The sequence below is a fragment of the Pseudonaja textilis genome, chromosome 10 (genome assembly GCF_049901715.1).
Source record: "Pseudonaja textilis isolate UNSWEBS1 chromosome 10, rPseTex1.2, whole genome shotgun sequence".
Lineage (NCBI taxonomy): Eukaryota > Metazoa > Chordata > Lepidosauria > Squamata > Elapidae > Pseudonaja > Pseudonaja textilis.
Window position 1 is genome coordinate 16,382,733 of NC_141999.1, and position 13,929 is coordinate 16,396,661.

Sequence of the window (13,929 nt, forward strand, 5' to 3'; positions counted from 1 at the left end):
CAGCCCCTGCCTCCAAATCGTGTTGGACTCCTTGTCTCAAATCTACAAAATGCTCTCTTGCCCGTTTTTTTTTTTTTAAAAAAACAAGGCTGAGTAATTCAGTAGGAAAGGAAAAGGAAGTGAACTAACCCTCTGGAAAAGGATATCTGCTGGGTGGGAACCATGTAATAGGACTGTGGGAGATTCACGTCACAAGAGGTTGGGCTTGGGGTATAAACGGGGTTTTCCTTGCAACCAGATGGCATCAGGATTCAGCTGGCCAAGGAGAAGAGGATACAGGAGGATATTTTTTGGCTTGCTTAAAAGTGTGTGATATCGTCAACTTGTTTTTTTTCTTCTTTCGTTTTCATCCTTGACCCTCTTAGGGACACTATGCCATCATTTCTGCCTTTGGGTCATAGCAGGGTACCCTTTGCTCACCCTTACAGAGGTTGGGCTCCAAGAATGCAGGCTGCTTTAGGGGTTTTTCATCCCAAAATGGGGTGCACCTGGCTCTCCCGAGCTATGTTTTCTCTGGCAGAGGGTTGCAAGAGACCATCGCAGCCGAAAACAGAGGTCAGGAACCCGTTTTCTCTGGCAGAGCACTTGGGCTGCCACTGGCAGCCCCCACAACATGATTGATGTCAAGCTGGCCACACCTCCCCCCCCCCCAAGATTATACACAACCCTGATGTGGCCCTCAATGACATCGAGTTTGATACCTCTGCTGTAGAATAAATTAGTGGGGCTTCTGTTTGTTTGTGCCAAGAGCCATATTGGTACTCTGTACTCTGTGTTCCAGGACCCATGCCAAAATGGACGGGGTGGCAGTGGTGGTGGAGAATGCCTTTTTGGTTCTTCACACACCATTTCTAAGAATTATCTCTGCTATTTCTTTTGTTAAATTTGGAACTTTTACAGGATTGGGGATATTCCAATTGTTAGAAGACGAAGTATTTTTCTTTAAGCTGGTGTGCCTTAAGGCTGGGGTTTTCAACATCGGTAACTTTATGATTTGTGGACTTCAATTCCCAGAATTCCTCAGCTGGCTGATGTTGAAAACCCCAGCCTTACAGCCATCAAGTTGACTGCTAGATTTAGCTTTTGTCAGTCCTATCTCAGAAATGTAATGAATCATCCTCCTGAGACCATTGATGAGTTTCCTTCCTTCCAATCAAAGCAAACTCAATCATGGAGCTTGAAAAGAAAAACTAAAGTAAGTCACATTCTTTGCATTGACTTTCTTCTTTCTTTCTTTTTCTTTTTTAGGTGCCGATTCTCTATGAGCCTTATGAAATCAAGGAAAAGTACCAACCAATCATCACATTTTGTTTAAGACACAGGAAAGGGAAATAAACCGAGGGGCAAACATGGCTGACTACTCGTCTTATAAAGAGACTTCCAATCGACATTTGCGCTTCAAACTTCAGAGTCTCAGCCGCCGCCTTGATGAGTTAGAGGAAGCAACAAGAAATCTCCAGAAAGCAGAAGACGAACTGTTAGATTTGCAGGATAAAGTGATCCAAGCGGAAGGCAGCAATTCCAGCATGTTGGCTGATGTGGAAACCCTGCGAAAGCGGGTTTTGAAAATAGAAGGCAAGGACGAGGAGATCCGAAAGGCCGAGGAGCTCTGCCACCTGATGAAAAGCAAGCTTGAGGAAGAGGAGAGCCTCACCCGAGAGCTGAAATCCGAAATCGAGAGGCTCCAGAAGCGAATGGCTGAGCTGGAGAAACTGGAGGAAGCCTTTGGTCGGAGTAAGAACGACTGTACTCAGCTTTGCCTCAGCCTCAACGAGGAGAAAAACCTGACCAAGAAGATTTCAACAGAACTGGAAATCCTTCGGGCGAAAGTGAAAGAACTGGAACAGTCAGAAGACCGGCTGGATAAAACAGAGCAAACCTTAGTGAATGAACTGGACAAATTGAAATCTTTAGCCCTCATGTTCGTCAATGAAAGAAAACATTTCACCGAAAAGGAGAAGCAGAGTGAAAAGCTGATCCAAGAGCTCACCCTAAAGCTGGAGCAGAATAATAAACTGAATCGGTCTGACCAAACGCGCAATGCATCAAATCTGCTGGAGAGATCATCCAACAGTATAATTGACAGAAATGACCTGAGGATTGAGGTTGACTTGACAACTTCAGCGCTATCCTCAAAAGAAACCAGGAGAAAAGCCAGCTTGGACTACCTAAAACACGTGGAAAACGAAACTCGAAACAAATCGGAAAACCAGAAGAATAAAAACCAAGAAGACAACAAAGTGAGGGACCTCAATCAAGAAATTGAGAAGCTGAAGAGCCAAATGAAACATTTTGAGTCTTTAGAAGAGGAGCTTAAAACCCTAAGAGCCAAAAACAATGACCTCCACGACAACTACTTGAGCGAACAGAATAAGAATAAGATCCTCGTGGGCCAGCTGGAGGAAATAAAAATACAGGTGAAAAAGCAGAAAGAGCTGGAGAACGGTGAAGCAGAGATGGAGGAAGTGAGTGTGCCCAGCCGAGTTAAGCATGACCGACCCAAGCATCGAATTGTTACAACCGAGTCAGCAGTTTCTAAACATAAGTCACGGGAACTTTCACCTCAACACCGGCGGGAGAGGCTACGCAATCGAGAATTGAATAATGAAAGTTACGGCCAAAGTAGCAAGCGAGTTACAAGCCCTAATATGAACAGCAGAAGGGCAGCCAAAACATCTGGCACATATACCTTATTAGACTCTTTATCGACTGATGCTAAACGGGTAGAAGACAAACCCACCTTAGGTGTGAACAGTTCTCCATTGAAAGACAACAGCACTTCTGCCACTGAAGTGAAGAAATCTAGGGAACAGCCTTCAGTGCTTAGCCGTTATCCACCTGCAGCCCAGGAGCATAAATCTTGGAAGGCCTCTCCAAAACCCAAACATGAAAATACCACAAGGAATAAAGTTGAAAAAGGACCTCAATCACTGAACGATGCCCATCATGTTAAACCTGATGAACTTGAAGATCAGCCCAGCAAACCAGAACTCACAGGATCTCCTTCTGAAAGGGGACTGAAGATGCTTGCCACAGAACCACTGGTTCTTACAACTGAGACTCACACCTCCAAAGCTAATGGTGGGCCACCCAATGGTGCTGCTTTGTCCTACGGGCAGCATCCCTCTGGAGAAACCCCAACTTCTGAATTCATGAGCTCGAAGATGGAAACTACATTTTCAGCTCGCAGGCAGCATTTGGAAGAGGACTCTCAAAAGATAGTCAATTTCCAAGATAGAGAGCCTGTAAACTCACCACCTGAAGTGACAAAACCTCCTCTTTTATCGAAGCCTTGGCTCATTTCGAAAAGCCAAGAAGATACCTTGCAGTATCATCCAACTCCTCCAAAAGGGGAAACAGACCAAACTCTTTTCTCGACTGTAAACTGCAACAATTTGGACCTAAAAGCAACAAGGTCCAAAGCTGCCAATCCCAGCTGGATTGAGAAATCTGGCATTGAGGAAGGGACAAGCAGAACTGGAAATATCTCTGCTACTTTAGACTTCGGAATAAGAAAAGAGGCCGCTTCCCGAGAATTCCCAACCTCCAGGGGATCCATTCACACGTCTTCCTTTGAAAACGATAGGCATGCTAGCAGCGAAGAAGACCTCAGTAGACCCTCCAAAGCGACACCAACTGGTGCGATGTCAGGCTTGAAATCTCGACGGCCTTTTAGTCCGAGAGAAGCTCTACGCTCCAAAGCTATCATCAAACCTGCTATTGTGGAAAAAGATGTGAAGGAAGTCATGGGCGGGGTGGGTTCTGGTCCGGAAACCAGCTGTGAGAAACCGCCTCCCACCTGTAAGACAGTGGCACATAAAATGACCAGCAGTATCACCATTTACCCATCTGAGCCAATGACTCCAAGGAGCAGCATCATGGACCCTACAAAGGAACAGCTGCAGGCAACAGTGCAAGCCATTCCACGTCAATTTTCTCCAGGAGCCGATGCAACCAGTATTCCTAATGACTTCTCCCTTAACAAGAGCAGTATAACCTTGAAGTTACCAGAGACTGAGAAAAACGGAGAGGCTGTTCTGAGAAGCCGAGTAGAAACGGTCATCTCCAAAAGTAGTATTACAATAAGGCCTTCGGACACCACCGAAAGAAACAGTGACCCCCCCACGGAAACAATCAGTTGGAAGAGTCACAGTACTCTGGCGACAAACTCTTCCGAGGCCAAGCACGTCACGGTGAGAAGCTCCTGGCGGACCAGGCGAGGATTGCGTTCTTTGGAAGACTCTCTCGCCAAAGAGGTTGAACATGTCAATCCTCGGACTCCATGTAGGTCATCTACTGACCCTTCTAAACCAGAAGGGACCACAGCACGCATCTACGCGATTGAGCAGAATTCCAGAAGGGCGAGTGCCGGGTCCAATTCTTGGAACACTCCAGAATTAGACTCTAGAAGGACCAAAAGTAACTTGAGCGCCTCGGAGATGCTAAACCAGAAGAGCTGCGTCAATGATTTTGTGAGCGCTTCCTCTTGGAATTGCACCGTAATGCCAGTAAGTGCGACGTCAATTCCTTTTGTTCTGAAATAACTGCATTGTTAAATTTAGGTGGGAGGGGACTGTTTATAAAAAAGGGAAATTACCGTTTTCTGGGGCCCAAAGCTTTGTTTTAAAGCAGGGGTCTCCAAACTTGCTGGCTGGGGAATTCTGGGAATTGAAATCCACCAGGCTTAGAGTTGTCAAGGTTAGAGACCCCTGCTTTAAACAAGAGAACCATCTCACCATCCTTTCTGATAATAGTGTTAATCACCTATTACAGGTAGTCCTTGACTTACGACAGTTCGTTTAGTGACCAACGTTACAACGAGACTGAAAGAAAGTGAGTTATGGCCACTTTTCATACTTACAACTGTTACAGCATCCCCACACGATCAAAATTCAGACACTTGGCAACTTGACTGATATTTATGATGGTTGCAGTGTCCCGGGATCATGTGAATCTCCTTTTGCGACCTTCTGACAAATCAAAGTCAAGCCAGATTTACTTAACACTAATTAAGTGTCACTAATTTAACCACTGCAGTGATTCACTTAACAACTGTGGCAGGAACGGTCATAAAATGGGGCAGATTTCATGCAACAAATGTCTCACTTAGCAACAAAAATTTTGGGCTCTATTGTGGTCATATGTCAAGGACTACCGGAATGGGCGTCTGTGCATCCGACTGATTGAATGCTATAAATTTCTCAACTTCTCTACTAACGTATTTCTACTGATCGCCTTGCCCTACAGGAGAGTTTAAATGCAATTCCTGTGCAAATATGAGGGGTACTTAGAATGTGTCTGTATAACTCCATTAGATAGAAATTACCCAATCATCATCCATTTCATGCCGCCCGGAGTCTGGGTGCTTTGCTGATATGGCAATGTCTACCATGTATTTGATAGTGGCGTTTATGTACAACATTTTTTTTTATACCCTGCAATTTTCATCCATTAAGTTTGCATACCTTACGTTCCATCTGCAACATAACTTTGACAAGGATATGAATTACAACAATTTCAAGAGGAGTTAAAAAGGGGGGCAGCAAGATCTCTGTGTACCTCAAAGGGAGGGGAAGATATTTGCCTTTTCCAACAATCTGTTCGTCTTCATTTGTGCCGCAAACTCAACAGTTGGTTAATTTTCATTCAGATGTCTTCCACAAACTGCTGATTTTTCTCCCCTGTCCTTAAATGTTAAATCTTGCACTGTGCTTGGAACTGGGACAGAACTGAACAGCAGTGAAAGGGCTTGTCCTACAGTTGACATTTCAGCTACCCCTTGATTCATTTCTAGATATTTGGATCCTTCCTATATTCCCATGGATAGCCTGGAATTTCCCCACAATTATATTAAGGGCCAGGAGGAATTAGTCCATGGATCTTGTTATATCTCTGATATGGTACACATTTGTTTCAATTTTATTGGCAGGGCATACTGGAAACAGATTGGTATTGTGGTCTAATTTTAACATTAGGTAGAGTGCCACCCCCCCCCCCTTTTTGATTTATTTACTGAAATATTAAAAAGAATAAATAGCTACTAAAAGAAGAAAATGAAACATAAACACAGTGGATAAACAAAACAAAATAGCAAACAGAAAGTAAGTTTACAATTGTGATGAAATTTGAAAGTTCATGATTTCCATTAATTAATTGATGATGTGGAACAGAGTTCATTCTATCATCTAAAAAAAAACCTCTCCATGGAGAACTTTATAAAACCCTGAACACAATATTAATATGCTGACTATTGTTATCAAAAGGATAAATGGACACGATCATTTAAACAGAAAACAAAAATGGAAGAGCCAAGAAAAAAAAAATAAGAGGAAGAAAAAAGTTTTTTAAAAAGGCAGCCTTAAAAAAATTTATTCCCATTGTACTCTGACTAATAAATTCACCCACATGTACATAAATGTCAGTGGTTTCCTCCGAACATCTTACTCTATGTCTGCCTTTTTCTGTGAGTTATAGGTCAGTTTGCTTAAGCTCCTGTTCTGAATGTGGGCCGTTAATTTGTTCTTTTCAGATTGTCAGGGCAAGACGTTGTTTGGAGGTGCGAATGTAGGGTGTGTCTTTTCTCAGCATTTTGCAGAAGGCAGCCAGGGGAATACACGGCTGTTTCAAAGAGTTGAAGGCAGGGGCCACATTCAAGCTGGCGTACAGCCCAAAGTGCCCCTTTCCCTCTGGATTTGCAACAGTGCATAGCCCTTGCATCAGTTATGTCTGCAGTTCTCAGCTGCTTAATTTTACGCAGATGTAAAGTAACCACAGGCACACACAACCCTGCCTACCCCTTTCTCCCCTCTGGTGTGTGTGTGTGTGTGTGTGTGTGTGTGTGGATCCTTTGGGATCTTTTGGAATGATTCTTCTCCATGTGTGACAATTGACCATGCCTAGAAAGCATTGAACGCTTGCTGATTTATAGTGTGATGGAGGAGGGATCGTAAATAGTAAATCAAGGAGAATAGAATCTAGGAGATGGGATATGGTATGGCTGATCAGGGTGACTGTGGATTGTTTTTTTTTTTTTAAACTGGGAAATCTTCTTTAGTCTTTGGTTGGTTGAGTTAGATATTTGGAGTCCACAAATCTAAGCACAAAGTTGACAAAGGTTTAGCTGGACTGCCCTGTTGGGATGAAAGGAGTCTGATGCAGAAAAATTTAAGCAAGATAGGCGCTGCCATCATTTCTTATACTTTTATTAATAGCAATAGCACTTAGACAGTGGTGGGATTCCAAATTTTTTCCTACTGTTTCTATGAGAAAGCACTTCACACGCGCATGCGCACACAGCACTCAAAAAGTGCCCTCTGTGTCAACGCTAGTGAGGTGACCTGTTTTTTTTAAGCTCAGCTGAGGCGCGGCAATCCGCTCTGGCGTGTGAATCAGCTGAGCTAAAAAACAAGGGAATACAGGACAGGAAAGGGCAGGTGTGGGTGGGCAGGGCCAGCCAGAGGTGGGATTTTACTCAAAATTTCCGCTACTGGTACACTAGAACTGGTCTGAACCGGCTGAATACCACCTCTGCACTTAGACTTCTGTACCGCTTTATAGTGCTTTACAGCCCTCTCCAAGCGGTTTACAGAGTCAGCCTATGGCCCCCAACAGTCTGGTTCCTCATTTTGCCCACCTCGGAAGGATGGAAGGCTGAGTCAACCTTGAGCCCCATTAAGATCAAACTCCTGGCAGTCAGTAGAATTAGCCTGCAATATTGCATTCTAACCACGGCACTATAGCTTCATTTCTTCTCCCCTTCCTTCCTTCCTTCCTTCTTCCCTCCCTCCCTCCCTCACAATCACACTTAGACTTATATACCACTTCACAGTGCTTTACAGCCCTCTCTAAGTGGTTTTACAGAGTCAGCCTATTGCCCCCAACAATCTGGGTCCTCATTTTACCCACCTTGGAAGGATGGAAGGCTGAGTCAACCTTGAGCCTGGTGAGATTTGAACTGCTAAATTTCAAGCAGCCAGCAGAAGTAGCCTGCAGTACTGCACTCTAACCACTGCGCCACCCCAGCTCATAACTTAATTCTATTAACTTAAATCCATCACAAAATGCTTGCTGTTGCCTATATTGGCCCCTTTGCATTGGATGCCCTTTGATTCTTTCAAGAGTTCCTATCAGTGCCGTCTTATTTTATAGTGTTCATTTTCCCTCCTGATCTTCCTGGAACTTACTGACTTAATGCTGGGCGATGATAAAAATAAAATAAGAGCGATGAGAACTTTGGCTTGGGAAAATAAGCTACATGAAAACCAGCCGAATCAGATAAACATAATAATGCCAGGATTCTAAAAGTAGCACATTCCAAAGTCTTACTTTGTTTGTGTTGTGTAACTGGAATCAAATTGCAACAGATACAAAAGGCCTAACAGCTCAGTTTATGGGTCAGTTATAAACCCAACCTCGCACCCCAGGCTGGCAGCCCCATCTTCCAGAGACTCTTGAGTACTTGGAAGCTACTTTCAAATTTTAAAGATTTGGGAGTTGTCTCATTCACTGTACAGTGTTCAGTTAATTAAAAGAGAGGCAGTTTGGTGTGGAGCTTAAGGAATCAGGCTAGAAACTAGGAGAATTTTGAGTTGTAGTCCCACTTTAGGCATGAAAAACCAGTTGGGTGACTTTGGGCCAGTCTCTTTTTCTCAGCCCTAGGAAAGAGGCAATGACAAACCATTTCTGAAAAGCCTTGCCAAGTGAATTGCAAGGGCCTAGTCCAGTCACTTTCCAAGAACAGAAGAAAAAAAAAAAAGGAATTAAAATCTAATTGAAGGAAGACTATTTCTTCCCTTGCTCTTTTGTCGTGGCCCTGCTACCCTTTCAAAGGACGGGTTCCTGTCGTGACACCGAAAGGCCAGTGGCCCACAGCATATGGTGCAATGCAGCTCACCAGCAGTCCATATAAGGATGTACCACACAGCTCCGCAGGAAGCACAATTCCTGTTGAGAAATCGTGCATTGTTAGGAAGGTTCTTGTTTATTCCATTTTATAACCTGCTGATTTTCCAAGAATCCGAGGGTGGATTTTCTTGTCCAGAATCTCACAAGTCTCCTTCAGCTGTTACATCATTGTGTGCTTCTTGCTCACAGCAACAAGCATTTCCTTGGCCCCTTTTCCTGTCCTTAGGAACATGTCAACGCTTTGGATTCTATAAAAACTTGGATGAAGGTCGACCTTCCTCTCTATCCAAATCTGAATGTCTCAACCGATCATGGTCTATGGGGGAATTTCTCTCGGAGATCTAGAAGGACCCCGAGATAAATTCTCCCATAGATGGTGGTTTAGGCAAGCCGCCATAGTATCCGATCTCCAGGATTGCATTTTTGTTCCCCTTTTGTGCTGTCCTCTCCAAGTCAAACCTTTTCAATGGAAACTGCTCCAAAAGAGCTGTGGTTCTCCAGCCTTTATTTATTAATTGTATTTGGAAAGCTGCCTCTTAGAGGCTGAAAGAGCTAAATTAAATCCTCTTCTGTTTGTGCTGAATGGTTGTGTGAGTCAGATAACTGTCAGTGAAAAGGCATAGCGTGACTACTGGCTTCTGAGGGAGGACAGGGCCCTGCCCGGTGTTGAGCCTGCCAACTACTAGGATGTCCTGAGTACCAGCGACATCTCAACCCATCGGGCAGAGCCTTAACTCTCTCTGCAAAAATTCCCAAGATGGTTAGAGCTGGTCAGGGCTTGCGCTCCTGTTTCACCCCGTTCCTTTCCATCTTTTCTCTCTTCCCTCCTGCCCGCTAGAGAAGAAATCTTGTCTCGGAAATCAGAACACCCAACCAGGAAAGAGCCGTTGTCCAAGCTGTCTTTCAGAATCCTGGTCTTAGAAACCACCTGCTGACGGTAGACTTTCTAGTTAGTTTTATAGCCATCAAGAAGTAGAGACCTATAAACTGCAATCTGTGTGGTTGCGGATGATGACTGCCTTATCTATATCTATTATCTATGCCCCCCTCATCTACACACACATGCACACACACACACACACACACACACACACACACACACACTGGTGGCTGCCCATTTCACCAAAGACGAGTCTGGGTAGAGAACACGAGTTGCAGATGTAATTTTCTGCCTGAAAAAGTCTTGGGGAGGCCTTTTACTCTGCAGATGGATCCTGCCCCCCTTTTTTGGGGCGGGGGGAAGGGTGTCCATCTTTCACAGGTGAAACTTGCTAGGTCCTCAGTCCCTGATGCTTAGGAGCGAGTTCTCTGGATGAGGGTTTTAATCAAATGCAGATTTTTTTTCTGGCAAGGAGGGGAAGGCAAAGCAGAGTCTGGTTATCTTCTCTTCTCACCCCCTCCCCCATTGCTCATGGGACCAGAAAGTGGCAATTAAAAATGTGTAAAGGGGCAGGGTTTTTTTTGAAAGGAGCTGGAGTTTTGAATGCTTGAAGGATTTTAGATCTTGTAATGCAATGCACTCTGCTGGCATCAGCCTGAAAGTGCAGGATTGTGCGGTAAGACGTATGGTTGATTTATTTAATGGATTAAAAAGTCACAGCCAGTAGATCCCAATCACATCTGAAAGGCAGCAGTGGGACAATTAAAAGTAAAATCAAAACTCCATGCTAAACACCACCTGAGATTTGGAGAAATGTTTTCAGCTCAGAAGAAATCCTGCAGAGAACTTCCAGAGTTACGGGCTCCTTAAGAGAGAGAACTATTTGGAGAAAACCAAAGCCCGAATGTTTTGGTTTAACAAACCTGTTTTTAGAACTAGGGACTCTAGAGCAGGGACCACCAAACTCATAATTTTAGATCCCAGGGACCACTAACCGGTTCTGTGGGTGTGGCCTAATTTGTGGGTGTGGCTTGGTGGTCATATGACTGGCTGGGCCTGGCTTGTATGTAATATAAATATTATAAATATTTATATAAATATTGCATTTTTTATAAAAAAGAGCAACTTTTACCCAAAATCAGGCAAAGCAGGCAGATTCAGTTGCTCACAGAATCACAGATTCATTCAGAGATCTACCTATCTGCCACTGGCTAGCTCAGTCTGTTGCATAAAATTTGCTAGCAAGCAAACTCACAAAATTAACTCACAACATACCATGCATGTAAAATTCACATGCATGTGAATTTTTTATTTAAAAAAAGAGCAACTTTTACCGAAAATCAGGCAAAGCAGGCAGGCAGATTGAGTTGCTCACAGAATCATTCAGTGATCTATCCATCTGCCATCGGCTAGCTCAGTCTCTCAAATTTGCTTGCCATGAGTCTGCACTGAATTTGCTTCCAAGCAAACCTTCAGTCCTAAGGGAGGTTTGGCTGTGCTGAGCTGAAGATCTAAAGACTAGCTAGAAAGCAAGATATCCAACCATTTCCTAGCTAATCTAAATCTCCCAGCACAGCAGAACAGATGATGGTCAGAAAAAGGAAAAATAGCAATTTAGCAGGCAACTTTGTCCGGTAAGGAGCGAGTGGGCGGGGAGGGTTTCCCCGGGCCGTGTGGATTGAGCAGCCTTGTGTTTCTGCTCAGCCTGGATTAATTGCTTTGTGAGGGTCCTCTGGGGGTGAGATTTCTCTGTAGCCCACCAAAATTTTCTCACAGCCCACCAGTTGGCGACCGCTACACTAGAGAACATTTAGTCCAGCCCAATGATTCAGAGACACAAATTAGACTGGGTAAAGAAAGAGAAAAGTTAAATTCGTACCATATCCTCAACTAGGATAAATGGAGAGAATTGATAGGTGGTGGTTCCAAAATATTGTGGACAACCAGAACAGCTGTGTTCTGTAAATCACGCTGGTGCATAGTAACTAGAAAACTTTGCATCTAATTGGGAATTCCCAGCTCCTCCCAATCAGGGGTGGGGCTGCTGGGGGTTTGCAGGGGTCTGGGGGAGCCCCTAGCTAAGATTCTGCAAAGTTCGAAAAAACCCCAAATCCCACTCCTGGCTGGCCTCACCCTCCCCTCCCCTCCCCGGAGTCCCCACACGGCCTGTTTTGGATGTAGGCAGGTGAGGGGCACGTGGGGAGGTCTGGGGAGGGGGAAAAATGGGCCTCCCGGAAGTTCAGGAAGGCGCCATGGTGCAGGAGACTGACTAGGCCACGCCCACCATGGCCACACCCACCCAGCAAGCAGGCAGAGAACCCCTTGCTAAAATTTTTGAAGCCCACCCCTGCTCCCAATCCCCGTATTGCTCCTGTTTGATGTCTTTTAATTTTAATATCATTGTAGCATCTCTGTCTCTGGCTACAGATAATCCTCGACTTACAACAGCTCGTTTAGCAACCGTTCAAAATTACAACGTCGCTGGAAAAAAGCGACATGGCCAGTTTTCACACTTAACAACCATAGTGGCGCCTCCATGGTCACGTGATCCAAATCCAGACACTTGGCAACGGACTCCTATTTATGACGGTTGCAGTGTCCAGCGCCACATAGTCCCGTTTTGCGACCTTCCGTCAAGCAAAGTTGGTGGGGGAGCCAGATTCACTTAACAACAGTTTGACAACTGCAGCACAACTTGTATTTGTAGCCTACTCTTGATCCTCTTGCCTTTGAAAGCACACCCAGACCTGGCCCCCAAGAAGTAGCTTCACTGCCCATTTTCATGTCGTTTTAAAACTTGGCTCTTTAGCAGGAGAAAAGAGTTCGAGGGACCATCCTCCCCACTGGAAATATTAAAACAGAGGCCACCTTTCTCCTTAGCTCAAACACAGACACACACACACAAAATTTAGAAACCCATTTTCTGATATTTTCCCCCACAAAATAAAAGCAGAGAAAAACCTTGTGCATGCATGTAGAAAATTGTAAAATGTAATTTTATTTAATATACAATATAAAATTTTGTTCTTAGCGTTTGTAGTAGTACTAAGTACAATTGGCTTGTCAAAGGTGTTTTTTTTTCCCATAACACTACAGTGACTCACTTAACAACTTTGGCAAAAAAAGGTTGTAAAACAGCAAACTCACTTAACAAACGTTTCGTTAAGCAACAGAAATGTTGGGTTAAAACTTGTGGTCAAGGAGGGCTACCTGTATAGATGACTCCCAAGGGACTCTGCTTTGTTGAAAGTTCTTTCCTCCTACTTTTGCCTACAGGAAGACAAAGATTTTGCTCCCAGGAGAAACGCGTACAGCTCCTCCGAGCAACTGACGTCCAGGAGGAGGCCAGAGGCCAAGGCAGAGCTGGGCCGCCAACTTCCGAGCAGCAGGGCTGAGGAGCGGAGGCGGTGGTCCAGAGACCACTCGGAAGCCCACTGAAGTGGCCGAGGGTAAGGGCTGGCGGGAACTGCATTCACGGGCTGAACCTTTTTCTTTGCTTCGTTCTGTCTTTTTGTTCAGGGGTTCAGGGCAGCCCAGATAGTCTTCCTTTCTTCCCTTTTCGCCACAACAACCTTGCAGGTTGGATTGAAAAGGAAGACTTTTCTCAAATCACGTGAAGTCTCAGTCCTAAATCCTTAGAAAGACCACACCTAGAATACTGCATCCAGTTTTGGTCACCCCCTTACCAAAAAGAGATGTTGAGACTTTTTTTTGGGGGGGGGGGAAGTGCAGAGAAGAGCAACTAAGATGATTAAAGGCCTGGAGGCTAAAACATATAAAGAACGGCTGCAGGATTTGGGCTTGGCTAGTCTAGAGAAAGGAAGGACTAGGGTGACTTGATAGCAGTCGTCCAGTATTTGAAGGGCTGCCACAAAGAGCAGGGGGTCAGTTTATTTTCCAAAGCACCAGAAGGCAAGACAAAAAAAAACAATAAATGGGAACTAATCAAGGAGAGAAACAACCTGGAATTAAGGAGAAACTTCCAAACAGTGAGGACAATTAGCCAGTGGAACTGCCTGCCTCCAGAAGTTGTGGGTGCTTCCTCCCTGGAGGTTTCTAAGACTGGACAGCCACCTAGTCTGAAATGGTATGGAGATTCCTGCTTGAGTAAGGAAGGGGTTGGACAAGATGATCTTCGAAGTCCC

The 13,929-nt window shown here is 44.6% G+C and overlaps 1 protein-coding gene across 2 annotated transcripts in view; it reads left to right on the plus strand.

Annotated features, from left to right (window-relative positions):
• LUZP1 (leucine zipper protein 1) overlaps positions 1 to 13,929 on the plus strand; it is a 67,208-nt gene that overhangs the window by 44,827 nt on the left and 8,452 nt on the right. For both annotated transcript variants that reach the window (XM_026702410.2, XM_087939880.1), the window contains 2 exons: positions 1,249 to 4,508; positions 13,061 to 13,233. In XM_026702410.2, coding sequence (XP_026558195.2) covers positions 1,350 to 4,508; positions 13,061 to 13,222 — 3,321 coding nt within the window. In that variant the 5' untranslated portion in view covers positions 1,249 to 1,349 and the 3' untranslated portion in view covers positions 13,223 to 13,233. The remainder of the gene's footprint in view (positions 1 to 1,248; positions 4,509 to 13,060; positions 13,234 to 13,929) is intronic.